This window comes from Rhinopithecus roxellana, chromosome 18 (genome assembly GCF_007565055.1).
Source record: "Rhinopithecus roxellana isolate Shanxi Qingling chromosome 18, ASM756505v1, whole genome shotgun sequence".
Taxonomy (NCBI): domain Eukaryota; kingdom Metazoa; phylum Chordata; class Mammalia; order Primates; family Cercopithecidae; genus Rhinopithecus; species Rhinopithecus roxellana.
The window spans coordinates 51773220-51794373 of NC_044566.1; the positions used below are offsets into that span (position 1 = coordinate 51773220).

General features: G+C 47.1%; 1 protein-coding gene across 3 annotated transcripts; it reads right to left on the reverse strand.

Moving 5' to 3' along the window:
- Positions 1 to 90: 90 nt before the first annotated feature.
- On the reverse strand, positions 91 to 20804 carry SLC25A15 (solute carrier family 25 member 15). Of its 3 annotated transcripts, XM_030922165.1 has the most exons (8): positions 20553 to 20804; positions 16962 to 17085; positions 10763 to 10878; positions 10620 to 10663; positions 4944 to 5081; positions 2741 to 2910; positions 1600 to 1758; positions 91 to 650 (listed from the first exon to the last, which is right to left on the reverse strand). In XM_030922165.1, exons 2-8 carry the CDS (start codon positions 17014 to 17016, stop codon positions 526 to 528), a joined length of 807 nt encoding a protein of 268 aa, XP_030778025.1. In that variant the 5' UTR covers positions 17017 to 17085; positions 20553 to 20804; the 3' UTR covers positions 91 to 525. The 3 variants fall into 3 exon arrangements, with proteins under 3 accessions (XP_030778025.1, XP_030778024.1, XP_030778026.1); XM_030922164.1 differs by having other exon boundaries at positions 10620 to 10878; XM_030922166.1 differs by lacking the exon at positions 4944 to 5081 and having other exon boundaries at positions 10620 to 10878.
- Between the last annotated feature and the right edge of the window lie 350 nt (positions 20805 to 21154).

A 21154-nucleotide genomic window follows, 5' to 3' on the forward strand; every position in this document is an offset into this window, starting at 1 on the left:
TGCGCTCCAGCCTGGGTGACAGAGCGAGACTCCATATCAAAAAAATAATAACCACTTAGAAAAGTACATCCATTAAGCAGACCCTACATCTAGAATGAGTTAAGCAACCATTTATAAGCATCTTCATGAGAAATGATCACCTCTGGGTTTTTCTGATATTTGAAATAAACATGGAACCAAACTGTATTTCCCTCAACACATAACTGTCCAAATTGCATGTATAAGTGGAGGCTGTAGGAACTATATTCCGCCTTTTGAATTAGGCGCATAAGGCTACTGACCACTCTATATTTTACCAAGAGCAAGTGCGGTGACTTTTCTATTTCAGTACGATTATGGGCAGAAACGATATGATGCAAAATACAGGTTCTTCCATAAAGTTTAAGATGTAGGGTAGAAGGGAAGACAAAAAGCAAAATTCCCAAGAAATCAGAATAACTTCACACTGGTCTTGTACTCCAAGAAACCCTGAGATGAACTGTAGTCCTCAAACACCTGTGCTTGGCTCAGGCCCACCAAGACACTTCAGTATGCTTCCCACTGGTTCATCATCAACTTCCTGCTATATTCGTAGGCCAAAAAGAGTGCTCCATTGGCAGGGAATGCTCGAATCATAGTAGGTTTCAGTCCAGAATATAAGGCTGTTATTCCTAGCAAATAAAAGGGCAATCAAAGACTGCAACAATCCCTCCTTTGGGGACACCCACGCAGCTGCATAGCACAGGTATATTTACACATGCAAACCCAGACAGCAGTGCTAGAAACCAACAAGTCATGAAAGGATGTATTCCCCGCTTTCCCTAAATAGACTAACAGAAACAAGGCCAAGTATCAGGTCTCCTGGCAAAACTGACTGATGCTCAGGTAACATACCCCAATTCCATGCTTGGTTCACGCTTAGTACATGGATACGGCAGAGCTGAGGCCTGAGATGGCCAGACGGAGGCAACTATGGAGACAGAGGTGGCAGCAGCTCTGCAGCTTCACCTGGGCAGTGGCAGGAGCACCAACCTTGAAGCCGGAGACTGTTTATAGTATTAGTGCTGCCCAGGGTGGTTATGAAGATTGAATTAGATAAGGGAGGAAGGTGTAAATACTTTGTAAAACTTTACCTGTCATACAGATGTAACGGAAGATTACTATGAGTAATAGACAAGGTATCTGTGCTCTATTTGGGACAGAAAGTTTCTGTGTTACTGTCCTCTTTCTTTTTACAATCAAAACAGAGAAGTTCATATCTCAGATTTTTTTTTTTTTTTTTTGAGACGGAGTCTTGCTCTGTCGCCCAGGCTGGAGTGCAGTGGTGCGATCTCGGCTCACTGCAAGTTCCGCCTCCCAGGTTCACGCCATTCTCCTGCCTCAGCCTCCCCAGTAGCTGGGATTACAGGTGCCCACTACCACGCCCGGCTAATCTTTTTGTATTTTTAGTAGAGACGGGGTTTCCCCGTGTTAGCCAGGATGGTCTCAATCTCCTGACCTCGTGATCTGCCCACCTCGGCCTCCCAAAGTGCTGGGATTACAGGCATGAGCCACCGCGCCTGGCCCACATCTCAGATTTTAAGATGTATATGGATGCTTGAAAAACAGGTATTTACTCACCTTCATTTTTCACAACATTTATAAAGGTTCTGATAAATCCTGCCTGTTTTCCAGACATGGAAAGAACTTGAATTCTGGATTTAATACAATCTACTGGGTATACAGCAAGCCAGAGGCAAATCCCACCAACTCCACCACTTAACATCAAAGGGACAGGGCCTAGAGAAAAAAAAAAAAAAATAGCAAATGGTATTTTGTCTCGAGAACAGCTGATGTGACATTTCCAGAGGTCAATGTAGTAATGGCTGCAGGTAGATGAAAATAAAAATGCTAATGCTGCAGAATACAATTCTTTGAGGAAACTGTCAAAGCTCTTGTTACCAAGCTCTAAGAACACAAGGTTTTGTTTGGTAGCCCAGGTCTACCCCTGGGTCGTGCCAAGTACAAGAAGCCCTAGTGAGGGTTGTATTTAGTTTGGTCACTGAGGTATCGAGGGCTGGCCCACATGAACCAGCAGGCCTCCAGCTGAGTGGCAACCCCCTACAGTGGGGAGAAGACAGGCCAAACACAATCTACGTCTTTTTTCAACTTTCTCACTCCTAAGTATTTTAATAGCCCTGATTCTTCCTTTACCATTAAAAGCCAAAATTGTTTTTATTAAACAGAGCAGTTAAGTCTGGGAGCTTGACTAACCACAGAATAGATTCAACACACACTGAGGGAGATGGTAAGAAAAACTCACTTATGTGAGCCAAACATCGCATGTAGTAATACCAACCAGCTAAACATGATAAGCTACAAGAACTATGGTTTCTGCGGCTCTCAAAACACTATTAAGATTACCAAGTTTTAAGCTTATTTCAAGATTATTTCTAGGTGATTCCCCAATTGGGAAAGTCATTTCTGGATTTCTTCTCCCCTAAAATAGATCCAGAAAAACTAACAAACTTTATTCCAGTAAGAAACTTTGGGATGTACTGCTTCAGGCCCTGTCCTAAGGAAATTATCAGGCCTGGAGAGTGGGTGCTATCAACTGCCTGCCACCATGTTACCTTCTGGCATCCAGAAGCTTCCCTGTGCCAGATGCAGCCACCAATGTGGGGAGGAGAGCACAAAGGAATCCACAGAGAATCCACAGAAACCACACCTGTAAGGAGCAAACACCATCACACCCCACTGCTGTCAATGCAAACACATTTACCTAGTTCATCTTTTGATCTCCCCGATGCAAAAAAGGACCGGCTCAGTTCGTAGCCACCAAAGAAGAAGAAATAGCCCGGTACTTCTCGAAGTAAAGTGCTTGAGAGTCCATGGTAGAAGCCCAAGGGGCCATCCTTCCTAAGGATACTTTTGATGACAGACCACACTGTCCTGGGAGGAAACACAGAGAGCACGGTTATGGCAGGTGGGAAGGAAGAAAGGACAAGAGCATTTGCAACCAGTTAACAGATCTGCTCAAGCACTAGCAAGGAAGAAGCTGATTTTCTAAATGAAGAGCTAGGAACCGAGACTACAAGGCTTCCTTCTGTGGGAAGGAAATTTATTTACAGGAAGGAATTATCTAAACTCAGCAAGCATAAAATGGCATTGTATTGCCCGGTCCCTTATCGCCGTGATTCCTATTTCCTCAATCTTTCTGGTGTGTTTTTGGGAAATCTGTTCAGGTGCCTATAGGATTTGTTTTGTTTTAGTGCAGAGAAATGAGTGAAGGAGTAAATGTTGTTTGAAGGCAAGATAAATTCTGAGAACAAGTTATAGCTCCTATTATGCAGAAGCATCAAGAATTTATTTCTCAGAGCACCAGGGATGCAGGAGAATTTCTTCTAAGCAGATCACAGCCCTGCTCCTGTAGCAGCCAGAACACAGAAAACTTTTTGTCTGACTCCCCTTCATAATGGGGGGCTACCAGGGCAGGTTTATCCCTGCTAAAAACAGGCCAAGAAATCACATACTCAGTGCAACTCAGTGAATCCCTCTCTCCTCACTTTGTTCTCAGCGAGAAGGGGACTTGGCTTGGATAGATAAAGGATCAAGTCCCAAGGTAATAAAGGCCACAGACATTTAATAACTATTTTCCTTCTGAGAGCTTCAGAAGGCACTGTCAGGTATTCCCCATCAGCCAGCCCTTCCTGCAGCACTGCTACATGGAATTTAACAAAAGTAATCCAGCTCAACACATCTGAGGCTTAGCCCTAAGTTACCATACCATATGCTTTGTGTGAACACTGCTAGACCTCAAATACAAAGTCAGCTGATAATTCAAGGTGTCGATCTGCCTAAGTCCTTTGGATATAACTATTACTATCTTTTAATTACCTTGAATTACTTCCAAGGGACATGAGGGCAGCTTCCTGGGTGTTGTTAATGTTCTATTAGTTAATCTGGACACAGGTTATAAAGGCACATAAATTGTATCACTAAATACAGAACTGCATACATGTGACTTACATGTGCATTCATGATACTATGTGTATATTTGAAAAAAAAGTTTTAAAGACTTACACTCTTGGACTTCTAGGCAATGAATATGAGATTCAAGTTGGTTGTAATGTGTCTCAAGGGTGTAGAAAACAGGGCACTCTTCCAAACCCCATTCTCACTGAGTGGGGACTGATCCCTGAAAATGGTCAATTTATCTACTGCTTTTTTCCAGCAGATTTATAGGCTTTGAGTTAACCACAGCAATATCCTTGGTCAGAACTTGGCCAGATGTCAAGGTAAGTAGGCAAGTTTTGCAATTAATAAGGATAATAAATTGCTTTCCAATTCAAGTAAATCAAATTGTGTATGACACAGCACTCTCAGAGGATAATGGGAATGTGTTTTCAAGAGTGAGCTAGAGAGTGATTTAATCATTGAAGAGTAGCTATGCTTACAAAAGTATTGATTAATGTTCTCAGAACTTGGACCATTTGCAGGTATGCTTGAAGGACTGGGGATAAGTGGGGTAAGGAAAGTTACCTCTAGGAACTAGGGCAATCAGCCTGAATACCCATGTGAAACCTGGAAGTGGGCATCAAATATTCATCTCAGAATCCAAATTGGCACTTATGAAGGCTCAGGTCTAAGGCAAAGTTCAAAAGCCACCCACTATGTACCTCCTAAAATGGTTGAAGATCATGCCTCCTGTTTCCAAGAGGCCAAAAAGGGTGTTAAGCTCCTGGTTTCTCTAGTTCTGGGGTATTAAATATCTGTCTAAGACTTTCTGTGCAGTGGATGGTGAGTCTAATCACAGCCAATCCTTTCAGAAAATCTCTGACTGATAGGGGAAAGCATTCTAGAAACAATATTTTGAGTAAATAAATCGGTTTCCACATCTGCCACTTTAGTACAATATAAAATGAGAAATCATCCAATTCACTAGGGCAATAGAGACCTGACGTTTGTGCCCAAGTGGTGCTTACTTCTGGCTTTTGGCTATCTTTCCTGATGTCTCCATCTCATACATGGTCTGCAGCCGGCACTTCACGAGCTCCGTGGGGCAGAGCACCAGTGCAGCAAAGGCAGAGGCAAAGGAACCGGCAGCTGCATTCTGCAGATCACTGAAAGCACACAAGCAGACAGTTACCCCTCAGCTTCTTCATTCCTTCGCCACCCACCACACGGAGGGCACTCTGGTGATAAAGCAGGGTAAAGAGCCAGGTGTGAGGGCATGAACCTGTGATTTCTGCTACTCAGGAGACTGAGGTGGGAAGAGTACTTGAGTCCATGTGTTCTAGGCTACAGTGCTATGACTGCATCTGTGAATAGCCACTGCATTCCAGCTTGGGCAACAAAGAGAAACCTCCATGTCTAAAAAAATGATGAAAGGAAGGAAACTTGCATGTGCTGTTTCATCTAAGGATCCCACAACCCTGTAAGGCAGACAGTAGCACCCCAATTCCCTATGGGAAGTGACACTTAGAGATGAGATAATGTGGCCAGTCACACAGCTACTAAGTGGCAGTGCTAAGATGTGAACCCAGGTCTTCCTGACTGCAACACCCATATTCTTTTGATTACACACAGCGCTATGGACTGAATTTTATTCCCCCAAGGTGATGGTGTTAGATGGGGCCTTTGGGAATAGTCAGGTATAGATGAGGTCATGAGGACAGGGCCATTGTGATGGGATTAGTCCCTTAGAAGAAGAGGCTAGAGAGATTGCTCACTCTCTGCCATATGAGGACACAGTGAGAAGATGGCTATGTTCAAATGAAGAAAAAGCCCTCATCAGACACCAGATCTGCTGGAACCTTGATCTTAGACTTTTCAGTCCCTAGAACTATGAGAAATGTTTGTTTTAGTCACTCAGTCTGGAGTATTCTGTTACAGCAGCCAAAGCCAACATACATCGCGACATAACAAAATAAAACTCCACAAAAAAACCCAAAGGCAAGGAGAAAAATATTACCCATAGTCCCCCACTGAATACGCACTATTAATACTTCAGTGTATTTGTCCTAAGTTTTAAATAAAACTAGGCTCTAAGACTATCCCCACATGCCCACAATCCAACCTGGAGCAGCCAGATGTGCAATGTAACTGCCACAGATGAAAACCCAGAAAAAATTTTAACCAAAAGTTGCTGCATCACAAAAAGATTTTCCAGTTCAGCTGATGATCTACCACCTCAGCAACACAGAAGAGGGTAAAATGGTGCCACGGGAGTGGGTGAAGCCAGTACAAGTCTGCAAGCTCAATGGTATTAGGTGAAATGGCTAAACTAGAAATCTAAAGTAGGCAGCGCGATGAATGCACAAATACAAACACAGAAACATTCGCCTCCTGTATGGATTTAGTACCAGCAGCCAAAGGTCACTAGCAGGGTTATGAAACTGGAATCCAGTAAGAGTTCAAGAATATGGGGAGGCCAGGCGTGGTGGCTCACACCTGTAACCCCAGCACTTTGGGAGGCCAAGGCAGGCAGGTCACTTGAGGCCTGGCCAACACGGCAAAACCCCATCTCTACTAAAAATTAGCCATGCCTGGTGGTGCACGCCTGTAATCCCAGCTACCCCAGTGGCTGAGGCACAAGAAGCGCTTGAACCAGGGAGATGGAGGTTGCAGTGAGCCGAGATCATGCCACTGCACTCCAGCCTGGGCGACACAGTGAGACTCTTTCAAAAAAAAAAAAAAAAAATGAATATGGGGAAAAGTCTGAGAAGTGTTTCAAAAGAAAGGCTTCTCTGCGAGTTCACGGTTCACGGGAGTCGGGATAGAAGGTCCCTTCCAGCCCCGGAAGAGTGTTGCATGATAGGATCATGACTGGCATTTGGGGTGGGACAATCCTTCATTGGGCAGGAAGGACTGAACTGGTTCCCTGACACCCATTCAATGCTGGCATCGTGCTCTCACTGGACAGCCAAGATCGCCCTCACAGATTTCCAAAAACCCCCGAGGGTGGGTGGAAATCTCCTCAGTTAACTACCCAGGTAGAGAGATAATCCCCTAACAATTTTTCTCCAAACTGAGCAAAAGCACAGACGAGGCCGGGCGCAGTGGCTCACACCTGTAATCCCAGCACTTTGGAAGACCGAGGTGGGCAGATCATGAGGTCAAGAGATTAAGACCATCCTGGCCAACATGGTGAAACCCCATCTCTACTAAAATACAAAAATTAGGGGGGCATGGTGGTGCACACCTGTAGTCCCAGCTACTCGGGAGGCTGAGGCAGGAGAATTGCTTGAACCCAGGAGGCAGAGGTTGGAGTGAGTCAAGATCGCACCACTACACTCCAGCCTGGCAACAGAGTGAGATTCCATTCTCAAGAAAAAAAAAAAAAGCACAGATGGACCTACCACATTCAGGGGTACTAAAGTTTTTCCAGTGTTAAAGATTAGTATAAAATCAAGGTGGCGCTAGTCTTGGCCCTGGTTTGCTAGTCCCTGGCGGTCTAGCTTCTGTGCCATGGCCAGATGCAAGGGGGGGTTCCCAGAGGCTGAGCTGGCCTTTGATACACCCAAATCTTTCAGAAGACTTGGCCTGGAGTGGGGCTTTCTTTCAGTAGGAAGACACTGCTTGCAGTGCGGACTTCCTTTTGATGTTAGAGAATTAAGCCTAAAACCATTAACAAAGAAGAACCAGGTACACAAATGTACTTGCACACGCTTTTATGGCTTGTGGAAACCATCCAATGCTGTTCAGTCCACTCCTTTCCCCCACTTCACTCCTTAGCAGCTTGTTAGAACCAAAGCTTAAAATGGTTTCTGCTGTCTTTCAGTCAGCCTGCAGATCCACAGTTGGCCTCCCTCAGGGACTCTCTGTTAACCTGCTGACAGGCAATAGTCAATTAGGAGCATTAACCAGGGTCTGCCAAGTTTGCCAGGACAAAGGTGGCAGTCAATAAATGTAGAAGTCTATTGAGTTGAAGATATAATAATGGCTCAGACATCTGAGTGAACACCAAGCACATTATTATAGTGCAAGGACACGGTCAAATCAGATATGCAGTGGACTTTGGCTTTCCAATAAACACTTTCGTCGACTAGTGCACAGAAGGAGGTGCATGGGCCCCTGGTTCTGCACAGAGTACGAATGTGTAGAACTGGAATTGAAATGGTAGTAAGTATCGGATGGGATTTTGTAAGAATCATCCGTTTGTCATATATTCAACAAACATGTACCTGAGCACTCCTGCTGTGTAAGACCCTGTCCAGCAAAACGTCAAAGCAGAACAACACTCTAGGTCATGTTGAAACCGGGAACAGACAAATATTTACAATGTGATTGCAGAAATTCACCACAGGCTCTCACAAGCAGTTCTTTCCTTTCACTGCTCCTGATTAATCTTCTCTCTAGAACTGACCCTTACAAAACATTCCAGACCCCCAACCGTGGTCTGATGGAAAGGAGACTGGGCAGGAGCTCAGAGGACACAAGTCCAAGTCCTTAGCCGGGTGACCTTGCGCATGTCAATATCGGCACCTCAGTTCCTCCATCCCTTAGAGAGAGAACATCTGCCTTGCTCTTCTCACAGGATCACGGTGAGGACTACAGAGACATGATATACATGTCAGAGCTTTGTAGACTCTAAGACAGCATTTCCCCAACAGGTAACAGGCAAACACTGTTCCTCAGAATGGAAAAAGAAAAAAAAGGCCCAAGCTCAAAAAAGATGAGCACTGGATTAGACAAGGTTAATCAGGATGGTTTATTTACTGCAAAACAACTAAGCATCTTTTCTTTTTTTGAGAGATAGGGTCTTGCTCTGTTGCCCAGGCTGGAGTGCAGTGGTGTCATCTCACTGCAACCTCTGCCTCCTGAGCTCAAGCAATCCTCCCACCTCAGCCTCCCCAGTAGCTGGGACCACAGACGTGTGCTACCACACTCAGCTAAGTTTTGTATTTTTTGTAGAGATGGGGTCTTGCCATGTTGCTCAGCTTGGTCTCAAACTCCTGGGTTCTAGTAATCTGCCCACCTAAGCCTCTCAAAGTGCTGGGACTATAGGCGTGAGCCACTGTGCCCAGCTTTAAGCATCTTTAATGAACTAAATAACACATACACTACATGAAATAAATGTACCCAGGGTGATTCTTCACGAGAGAGACACTGTGACGTAATTTCCCAACTCTTTCTTAAGGACACCCAGCAATTCAATGTTCTGAAAGTAGTGTGGGGAAATGCAGCTGTAAGGTATTAGATTGTTCTCAGCAGAAAAGCAATATGCTCTTACCTGTCCTCCACTTTGTTCACAGGCTAAGGAAGCAAGAAAGTGGAGGGGCAGGCAGGGCCAGATCCCCAGTGGTTTCGCTCATGCAAGACAGAAGTCACTGTCTGTCCTGCGGCTGGAGGGGCTGCTTTGCTCAGAAGACACAGGTCTTCTCCAGAATCTCACGTGGCTGCTTACTGTTTCCCTGTCTTCTCTCCCCATTTTGTCCTTTGCTAAGGAAACTGAACTGAAATGAAGTCCAGGTCTTCTCTAATAGTGTCTCTCCTTCGACAGGGAACAAAACTATAGTCGCCTGTGGTTTTTGCTTCTGTTCATTCAGTCTCCATCATGGCAGGCCACACTCTCCTGGTTTGTGCCCTGCTTGTTTCTTTACTGCCTTCCTGCCTGCCCTTTCTGTGCTGGAGGCTCATCTCATTCATGCTCAGCCCTCCTCGCTGTCTACACTGCCTTCTTGGGCAATCGTATCCAGTCCCAAGCCTCAAGCTCTACTATCATGGTGGAATTCCTGCCTAGAAAAGGGCACCCTTCAGACCTCCAGGCACCTCCAGAGAACACTGCTGTGCACAAGGAACCGAATTCAGTTGTGTGGGACCTGCAGCTGCAATCAGGTTTCAAACTCCTACTGAAATAACTAAGACTGCCCTTGGCAGTCTTGAAGCTTATATAATAATTTTAAGTGGTATAAAATAAAATCAACGTTCAAAGCAGGGATAGCTAAACATCCCAGTGGTTTCCGAATTCTCTTTAGTCTCTATATAATAAATACCCAAGGCAAGACCAAGAACGAGGCAAAGTCTGATGTTTTGGGAAGATCTGGACAGAGAAAGGTGGGTTCCCTTGCATCTTTGCAAACATTTCCGACCCTTCCTAAAACTCCTCAAATTCATCTGGCTCAGACAACCTCTTCCAATACTCTGCTTTTTGCTAATGAAAGAAAAGCTAAAATGTGGATCATAAGCGGCATCTACAGTTTTAGTGCAGCATGTCTGCTGACGAGAGGCAGCACCACCAGCTGCATTTGAACAGCATTCTACCGGAGAAAACTGAAACCGAAGGGCGGTTCGTTCTCAGTGGTGGATGATGAGCAGGTCTCCTCTGTGGCGTGCACATGTGGTTTCCAAGTTTTATATGATGACAATGTATAACTTCATAAATAAAAGGAAAGCAGTTATTTTTTAAAAAGGAAATGTTCTTCCACATAAGGCGTCAGTAAAATTGTGACCTTCCAACAGTAGATTTTTTTTAATTTTTATTTTTTGTAGAGATGGGGATCTTGCTATGTTGCCCAGGCTGGTTTTGAACTCTCAGCCTCAAGCCATTCTCCTGCCTTTGCCTCCCAAAATGCTGGGATTACAGGCATGAGCCACCATGCCTTGCCAGTTTTGTGGGGTTTTTTTTAAATAAAAGATAGTGTGTGTCCTTGACTCACCTCAGCTTTGCCTGCTTGTCCAATCCAGCCACTTTCCGCACCACCTGCTGGCAGAAGCCATAGCACATGAAGAGGACTGAATTCTCAGCGATGTTGGCGATTAGTGCTGGGCTGGTCCCCTTGTAGAAGCCACGGAAGCCCACCTGGGAGTAAGTCTTCAGGCAGCAGTCCGTGAGGCCCCGGTACAGGTCAGGGAACGTCTGCATCTTCACTTTCATCGTGTCAAAGGGCTGCCCGGTCAGTACACACGCTGTGCCCCCTGGAATCAGGACAGATGACTGCTCTAGTATGAGGCTACATTTCCATTATCTATGGAAAGAAGGCACAGGCAGCCTACCCCAGAACGTACCCCTGCTTCAGTTCATTTCAACCTCTTTTCCTCCAAAACCTTCCAGCCATGTCCAGTAAACGATTTATAGCAGGTCCTTGATGTGCCTGGCATCTAAGTCGCACCCTGAAGGAGCTCATGCCAGGCAGGGGAGAGAGACAGACATGTGCTCAACAGTGGCAGGCAGAGGATGCAACAGTGCAGTGAGTATGTAGGAGCCTGAGCAATAAGGTCAGAGGGACTATGGCTTTGCTGCGAGATCCTGGACGAGCCGTGTAACTTCTGAGCCTCAGCTCCTCATCCATGCCACCTCATAGGGTTAGCATGAGGATTAAATAAAAATGGAGGAGACAAGCTCAGCACAGCAGCAGCTTCGTAAGTGGTTAGTAACCAGCGGCTACTGTGGGCGCGAGAAACGGAAACCACAGAAAGGCAGGGGAAACCTAGGAAGACTTCATCACTTACTTTGCCTAACGCCCAGTGGGACTGAGCAGACCCGGCACCACAGAAAGGAAACAAGGAGTCTGGCTAATTAATCCCCAAAGAGCTAAATATTTCATTCTATAGAAAAACCTCTTTAATTTGAGCTCTACCAATTAATAACATGTATTTAGAGAATGGACTGAAATTTATTTATGCTTAGCTTAAATCCTTTATTTATATACTTTTATAAGAATATTAAATACAGCAAAGTCTACATTGCATAAAATAATTTTTTTTTCTTTTTGAGATGGTATTTGCTCCGTCACCCAGGCTGGAGTGCAGTGGTGCAATCTCAGCTCACTGCAACCTCCGCCTCCCAGGTTCAAGGAATTCCTGTGCCCCAGCTTCCCGAGTAGCTGGGATTATAGGTGCCCGCCACCACACCTGACTAATTTTTGTACTTTTCATAGAGATGGGGTGTCACCATGTTGCCAAGGTTGGTCTCGAACTCCTGGCCTCAAATGATCCTCCTGCCTCAGCCTCCCAAAATGCTGGGAGGCGTGAACTACCATGCCCAGCCACGTGAAATCATTTTAAAAATTCTAAACAGAAGAAAAGGAATGAACTGTAACCACCCTACAACATCCCCACACCCTGTAGTAGGGTTGGTGTCATGGGAACTGGGAAGTGGTTAGCGTTTACCATCTCCTCCTGGACCTGAGAGGAGCTCTTAAAGCTTCATCAAAATGCAAAAGAAGGCTTACAGAAAATATTTGACAAATGCAACTTCCTGACTTTGACATTATACATAGTTATTCCATCTAAACTCTGGAAAGTGGAGTTGGGGGAAGGGACATTAAGAATAATTCTCAATTATTTATTGGCAAACAAGCCAACACTTCCAAAGAGTCTGAAAACCGCTTGATCTCTTTTTTTTTTTTGAGACGGAGTCTCGCTCTGTCGCCCAGGCTGGAGTGCAGTGGCACGATTTCCGCTCACTGCAAGCACCGCTGCCTCCTGGGTTCACGTCATTCTTCTGCCTCAGCCTCCCGAGAAGCTGGGACTACAGACGCCCGCTACCACGCCCGGCTAATTTTTTTGTATTTTCAGTAGAGACGGGGTTTCACTGTGTTTGCCAGGATGGTCTCGATCTCCTGACCTCGTGATCCGCCCGCCTCGGTCTCCCAAACTGCTGGGATTACAGGCATGAGCCACCGCGCCCGGCCTTTGATCTCTTTTTTAAGCAACAAGCAATATGATCTGTGTGAGCCCATCGTTACTGTTCATTTCTTCCAGGAGAGGGATGACACACTTCTGCCTTTAACTGCCAAATAATCCCCAATTCTGAATTAGTGGAATATAAGTTAAGATGATTTTACTATGATTAATCCTGAGTCATTCTCTCCCAGGTACTGCTGGGCTAGGATAAAAAGATATATGAATGACATTAAAATAATTTAATTATTCCAAGAGAAGAGGTGACAGAATGTTTTAAGTGGGTGTGTAATTCAGAGAGCCTAGATGCAGATAAGCTGCATCTAGCCATAAAGCATTTAATTCAGCACATTCATATTTTAAGTTGATCATCTTGAACAGTTCAGGCATCACAGGTTACTAGAATACACATTTGCTGTATATCTGGGATAGTTACATTTCCAACAGGGAGAAGGGGTAGGCTAATGAATGTACAAATGCTAGCAACAACTGTCTCCCGTCCTCTGCGAGGGTAAGCTAACTTCCTGTGTAATTTACCACAAATGACATGGTCATGGCGCTCACTGTGCCCTCAAGTGAGAGAAGACTGTTCTGAACACCAGTACCAACCACGGAGCCTGACACCTAGTAGGTTCTCGAAGATCTATCAAGTCTATAAAGCCATGAATAAATATTATCTTTCTCCACTTGCCTAGAAGTCAGACTTCTGATCGTATTCTCTTTAAAAGACAAATAACAACATTCTTTAGGCGGTGTGGTGGCCAGCCAAGCACCTTATTCCGCAGGAAAGGCACTCAGACTATGTCATACCTAACACTTTACCAAGGGTGGTGGTTTGGATTTTCAGTCCTTGACATAGAGTCACTAAATCTTGAGATATAAAGGAAATCTATCAGGGCAGGGGCAGTGTCTCAGGGAAGGGACAGCTCTGAAGAAGGCAGAGAGGTGAGAAGAGAGAATCAGACTCACACCACAGGACCAGGTCCCCCCAAGCAGAGGTGAGACCCCAAACCCCTCTGGAGGCCATCCGTACAGGTTTAACAGGGCAGGGAAGTATATAATTTTCAAGAAACTCCAATAAAAACAGGTTTGGGGTTGTTTTTAATTTTGGCATTTGAGAAGATAAACTTCAATGATCTGAAATGCCACATTCCCCAACTATGCCAAACAAGGTACACTGCAACAGTAGTCAAAGTAGTGACTGCATTGTTTTAGAGCTGCTGAATGACTAACTCTTAAAGTGGTACCAAGTTTCCCTTCAAGACTATTTAACTTTTGGGATCCACGCGCCCTCATTTCAATAATTATCTGATTACCTAACTAAGTTCTTGAAATCCTCCTTCGTCCTAGCTGATTAGGGACCTAATCTCTTACAGCCATTGCAGATAGGGAAATGAGAACTTCCCAGCACTTTAGAGTAGACGAGCTGGCTGAAAACCTGTGTGGCGGGGAAAACTTTGTTTAAAAGGAAAAGAAGAAATACACACAACACATTTAAGCTCCATCCACATCACTTCGGGCAGCAGCTGGCTGTGTGCTTACAGTCGGATCGCTTCCATGGGTGACCTCTGCCGCAAAACACTACAGGTCCTCTGCTCCTATCCAATGGCTGGCAGAAAAATCCCAAAGCCCAGCAAGTTCCACATCCAGAAAGTCAGGGCCCAAAGGCTCCAACGTGTGCTGCAGACGCATTACTGAGTACTAAAACAGAGACGGCAACACCACCAGACAAGGGACCCAGGGACCTCGGTCCTGCCCTGTCTTCACACCATCTTGTTGCATAACCTTGAACAAATCTACTGCTCCTCGTGGGCCTTTTTCTACATACTCAACGAGCACTGGAGCCAACAATGTCTAAAGGTCGCTCTAGCTCCAGCATTCAAAGACTCCAAGATCCTCAAAAGTGGGAATCTACTTTCCATTTGCATCCCATGGGCCTCACAGCAGAACGGAGGTTTTTGTGTCACTGATGGGCACCTCCTCTGCCCAGGCCCCAACCTAAAGACCAAGTCTCCCTCCCCTTCCCCATCCCATCCTCCCAGGAATGGGCTTCGTTGTCCTCAGAAGTTAGACTACCCATCGCAGCTCTACCTCGGTGAGGGGCATCCCTGTGTCGCCAGCACGGGGAGAAATACCTGTCCAACAGTGATGGGGACAGTGTGTCAGTACACATAAGGGACCAATACGTGTTCAAAACATACCCACCAGCAAATGCCTTACATACCAGGCTCCCAACCATACTGTTGCAATTTCTATCTTTCAAACTAACTAAATTATAAATGTGGTACCCAAATACTTGTATGCACATAAATAGGAAAAGGTAGACTTTTAAATTCTATCACCAGAGGTTCTAGATCTTTGACAGACTGACTGAAAGACATAAAATGTCAAAAGCTGAGACTACATATGGCTAAACACCCTCCTACTGCAGAGACAGAGCTGAGCCCAAGAGCATTCACTTGCTGGTGAGAGGCGGCCTGGGGCAGGCAGATGGTTGCACCATTCTCAGGGTAAGCGTCCTCCCCAATGTGCCATGGGGGCACGGGGCCTGGCAGGCTGTAGCCTAAAGGCACACAGTGGGCAAGAGACTACTGGGCAGACCCCCACCAGCCTTCAGTTCCCTGGGCATCTGGGGCCAGGAGTGGGTTCTGCCCTGGGAGAAGTACCCTGGCCCAGTGCTCTTCATTAGTGTCAGTGACGTGCTCTCTCCAGTCCTCCTCATTAGCATACCTTGGCCGACCTTTGGCTCAGGGGAAAACACTTCGTTCTTCTCTGAACAATTTATTTTTCACAATTGAGCAAATGACTGATGAGGTGGCCACATTCATGACTATACTCATCTGTTAGTGGTGGGGGTGGGGGGTGTGCTGGATAAGGACAGCATTGGGCAACAACCCCTCTAGCCTCCCCACTCCAGGGAGCTGCAACTACTATGAGAAACCTGTGGGAGGCCAGGGTAGTCCAGGGTTTCCCTTTGGACAATCAGCATTCCAACTGCTCCTCCTACTTCTGGAGGCTGAAGAACCAAATTACCACCACGCCCTTCCCATTCTGCCTGTGCCTCAGCCTGAGGGTCCTGCTCTTCTTGCATGTTCAAGCTGATTTTTCTAAGGAGTAGCCTGCACGATGCCAGCACTACCCCCTTATCATAGGCAGCACCTCCCTGTGCCGGGGGAGCCTCAGGCTCTTGGGTTTAGGCCCCTAGGCTCAGGTCAGCTGACATTCCCAGCAAATCCTACAACTTCTTTCACGGCTCTAAGACACAGTCCGTTATCAGTCTCGTTTTCAAAGACATGTCTTTTTTTTTTTTTTGAGACAGAGTTTCCCTCTTATTGCCCAGGCTGGAGTGCAATGGTGTGATCTCGGCTCACCACAACCTCCGCCTCCCGGGTTCAAGCGATTCTCCTGCCTCAGCCTCCCAGGTAGTTGGGATTACAGGCATGCACCACCACGCCTGGCTAATTTGTATTTTTAGAAGAGATGTGGTTTCTCCATGTTGGTCAGGCTGGTCTTGAACTCCTGACCTCAGGTGATCTGCCCGCCTCAGCCTCCTAAAATGCTGGGATTACAGGCGTGAACCACTGCGCCCAGCCTTTTAAAGACATTTCTAAGAGTGTCCTCCTTTCTTTCCCAACACTAGCAGCGACAGTAAGTGGTATTTCCCAGGAGATGCTATGGTGTTATTTTTGCACTACAAGGGCTCTGAAAACTGCCAGGCTTGAAGTGAAGAACCATGTCACCTGCATATCCCAGCCAGGTGACAATGGACAAGGGGCTTCACTTCTGAGCTGTTTTCCAGCTGTACTGGGCACATTCCACCCCTCACCCTGACTCACAAGGTGTTAACAATAATGGACACTCCTTTGCCTTCTGCCACGCTCTGAACAATACTATACTTCCATCAAATGGATTCATCCCAAAGGTAAAGCACATCGCTTCTGGGGAGAAAGGTAATATTTGCATACCATTTTCATCTGATCTCATTTAGAGGGTAGTTGAGGAATAAAGAGAACTGGGTTTTCTCTGTGATTACAGTTAGGCATTGCTTAATAACTGGGACACGTTCTGAAATACGCGTCATTACACAACTTCATCATTGTGCTATCACAGAGCATACACACCCGACTCTAGATGGCATAGCCTACTCCACACCTAGGCTAGACCGTATGGCCTGTGGCTCCTAGGCCACACACCTGTACAGCATGTTACTGTACTGGATGCTGTAGGCAACTATAACACAGTGGTATTTGTGCATCTAAATGTATCTAAACACAGAAAAGGTATAGTAAAAATATGGTAGTATAATCTCATGGGACCACCACCAGACACGCCGTCCATCACCGACAGAAACATGGTGATAAGGCACATGACTGTACCTGCAGCCCCCGCCGTGAGGTCAATAGCAGCCTGGATAGCCGGATTGGACTTCATGTTTGCCCACTCTTCTGCTGGTCTTGTGGAAGGCAACTCTCTGGAGCTTATGACAGGCACCACATATCCCTGCAGGGAGGCAAGAGTTCACCATTAGTCCAAGTCTGCAGCATCCTGTTCTCTAGGCCTGCAGCCAAATTACGGAACCCAAACTTCTGGGAGCCATGAACTAGGCTCCACATCGTTCCAAAGGAAAGGGGTTCAAGGTATCAGTGCAGCTTAGCAACTGCCCCCTGGAAAACTCACAGATCAAAAACCTTCCCTGCATATCAATGCTACAGCCACCAGCAGCATTTCAAGCGAGCTTTCTGAAAACTGAAAAAATGAACACCAAATAAGTAAGCCAATCACAGTACCAAACCACATCAGACTTGTTTTTTTAGAGGCCTACATTGAGCCACCAATTGAACAGGCTCAGTTCTAAATTCAGACAGCAGCCTGTGCTGGGTGCCTGAGGGGATCTCACAAGACAGTAGGTCTGGAAAGGAACACTCAGACAGCCAAGGGTGGGAGCTGCACCCTGGGATCACACACGCCTTGGTGAATGCCTGTTCTACCTGCAGCGTGGCTCCTTCAGCCTCTACAGCTGGGAGTCCTCATCTGTACAAGGTGAATAATAAAAATGTTGTAAAACAAAGGTAGTCACAAATAGCCACATCAGACTGATGGGACGCCCCACTGTACACAAGCGTCCCGTGCTCTTAGAACAAGGCCCTGCACAAGCACCTTCCTGTCACACACATCTTCCTGTCACCACAGTCCACTAGCCCTTCAAATGTAAATGTGCGCAGGAGTCGCCTGGGGGCCTCGCTATATAAAACGCAGCTTCTGATTCCGTAGCCTCGGACAGGACCAGAGATTCTGCCTGTTTTGATGAGCTCCCAAGTGAGGCGGACAATGCCAGTCCACAAACTCACACTTTGAGATACAACACCTGGCCCGTTGTGTCCAAATCCGCTTGATCACCTGGAGTAGTTATTAAATATCCAAATTGCCAGGACTTTCTTCTGGAAATCTTGATTCAGTATGTTTGGGTTGGAGCCTTGGGCATTTGGGAAAAAGAGAATTTCTTTCTCTCCCTTAAGACAAAAGTCAACCACTGTTGAGGCGTGGGCTTAATAAACGTTGACTAAAATATCCAACTCAACAACCAATCCTGTATAACTTTCAAACTGTGCCAGTAACTTATTTGCAAATAATAAGGAACAACTTATTTCTCATCACATTGAGGAGCCGTGTGACCCATCGTGCTGGATCAGAGATGAACACCAAGTGCCCTCCTAACACCAATGTCAACCTGAACGTCAACAGGAAACACTGGCCACGGAGAAGTTGTTTAAACCTCTTGAAGCATTTTGCCAATGACCAGACTTCAATAATCTTCCTTTATTTACAAAAAATTTAAAACCAGTGGCAACAACAGCACATTACTTAATAAAGCATCTAAGTTAGAAGTGCAAGACACTGATTTATATGCTGTTGATAGATCTGGAGAGACAGGACCATTTACTAGGCTGAAAAGGTGGCGGCCATCTGGTATCTTCCTAAAAAAGTTTATCAGGGTCCTGGCCAGGCGTGGTGGCTCACGCCTGTAATCCCAGCACTTTGGGCTGGCCAAGGTGGGCGGATCACAAGGTCAGGAGTTTGAGACCAGCCTGACGAATACAGTGAAACCCCCTCTCTACTTAAAATATAAAAATGACCCCGGCATGGTGGTGCGCACCTGTAGTGCCAGCTACTCAGGAGGCTGAGGCAGAAGAATCACTTGAACCCGGGAGGCGGAGGTTGCAGTGAGCCAAGATTGTGGCACTGCACATAGCCTGGGCGACAGAGCGAGATTCCATCTCAAAAAAACCTTTTTTTAAAAAAGTTTATCAGGGTCCTAATCCCTTCCCAGAAGGCAAACTAAGGCCTGGAGCAAGACAAGGTCAACCAAAGCCACCCAACTGTCAGTGACAGAGGATTCAGTTCAAAGTCCTGTCCTTTCAGGCCTGTGCCTACAAACCAACACTTAATCTGAGTATTTCAACCTGGCCAAAGGCAACACAAAACACCCAACCCTGTATTTTAGGGAAAGAAAAAAACTGGGGCAACTGAGAAGACCTACAGAGGCAAATCCAATGTGGCCTCCCAGATAAACCTCAACGCGCTTATTTCTTTTGGCACAGACACTTCTCTCTTAACTTTGAAGGAAAGTCACATCACATCGCATTCTGTCTGTCCATATGAATTAAACCGTTAGGTGAGCCAAATTTAAACACATTAAATTCTATAAATAGGCCCGGCACAGTGGCTCACCCCTGTAATCCCAGTACTTTGGGAGGCCAAAGCGGGCGGATCACCTGAGGTCGGGAGTTCGAGACCAGCCTGACCACACGGAGAAACCCCGTCTCTACTAAAAATACAAAATTAGCTTGGCGTACTGGGCCATGCCTATAATCCCAGCTACTAGGGAGGCTGAGGGAGGAGAATAGCTTGAACCCAGGAGGCGGAGGTTGCAGTGAGCCCAGATCGCCCCCATTGCACTCCAGCCTGGGCAACAAGAGCGAAACTCCATCTTAAAAAAATAAACAAATAAATAAATTCTACAAATAGCCACTAGAATTATTAGGATAGAAAACGATGACGGGTACTAACAGATTCACTCAGAAGGAGTGGGCAACTAATTCATATTATGTGTAGCTCTGGCTTGGAGAAGACACAGGGCTTGGAGGAGGCAAGACTGTTCACCATGAATTAAAATTGATTTATGAGCTTGCTGTAGCACTTGGAATAGAAAAAAGAATCTTTTCAGCGCCTTTGACCCCTCTCTCAAATTACAACAGGGTGCGACTGAGGAACAACAGTGCCAACCACCCATTTTTCTCGACCCTTGGGGAAATTAACTTTTTTTTTTGGATGGGAGGGAGACTCAGAAGATGAGGCTGCATTTTCCACGAGGGAACACGAACCGCTGCGGGAAGATCCCGGCTTCTCGCTAAACCTGGGGCGGCATGAGCCGCTGGCCAGCTCGCCATCCAGTCCCCAGAGCCCGGGCTTTAGGTAAAGCGTGGAGATGCAAATCAGTAAAACGTGGAGATGCAAATCAGTTTTGCCGCCAAGGACCCGGCCAGGCGCGTGTCTTCCCGGGCCTCGCAAGGAACAGGTCAGGGAGACGACTTCCAACTTTCTCTGCCCGGCCCTAAACGCTCGCCGCGGCTGCCCAGCCGCCCACTCCTGGACAGCCTGCAAGTCTCCATTCAGAAGCGGCTCCGTGCTGCCCAGCACTGGCGTCCCGGGGGCGCGGAGCACCGCAGCCAAATGACACGACTTGGGGGCAAAGAAGGACAAAAGTTCCCACCAGGTGGGCACTGCGGGAAGGAGGCCGACGACCCCTAGATTCTCTGGGTCCCGCGGCACGTGCGCGGCTACGCTAGCTGCTTCCCCCGCCGCCCGGGAAGGTCACGCCACCCGGACACCGAGGCCCGCCCCGTGCCCCACTCTGTCCGCCTGGCGCGCTCTGTGCAGCTGCAGGCGCCAGGCCGGGCTGCGCTCACCGCCGCGCCGGCGTGGCCGCGTCCCGCTCAGGCTCTGCCGCCGCTCTCGGCTCCGGGTCGCCGGCTGGGGCGGCCACTTAACACCCACGTCGGCCACGGCCGGCCCTCCGCCCCGCCCTCCGCGCAGGCAGCCGGGGCGGCGGCCCCGCTAAGCTCAGGAGCGCCCCTGCGGCTGGGGGACGGGCTGCGCAGGGCCGCGCCCAGGCCGGGACCTGGAGCCGCCACCGCCTACGGGCCCTGCCACAGTCCCCAGCACGGGAAGCGGAAGTGGGCGTGGGACCGCGGCGCGCACAGCCCAGCCAGCGACCCGGTGTGGCGCTGCCGCCGACCCTGGTGAAGCTGGAGAGCGGGGCCTGCGCCTCCGGAGACTTTCCCGCCTCTGGGATCCCTGAGACCCTCTCTGCGACCGGACCCTAGTTAGCCCGCTGGGCTGGGACTGAGGGCTGGGGGCTGGGAATGTCAGTGGTTGAGAGGACTGACTTTTTACTGCTTTGACCTTGTTGGGAGGCTGAGGCCTTATTTATAAATTATATTTGAGTACAAAATTATACTCGGGATTCAAGGCCCTAATAGGAGATACAACTGAGTATGGAAATACAGGA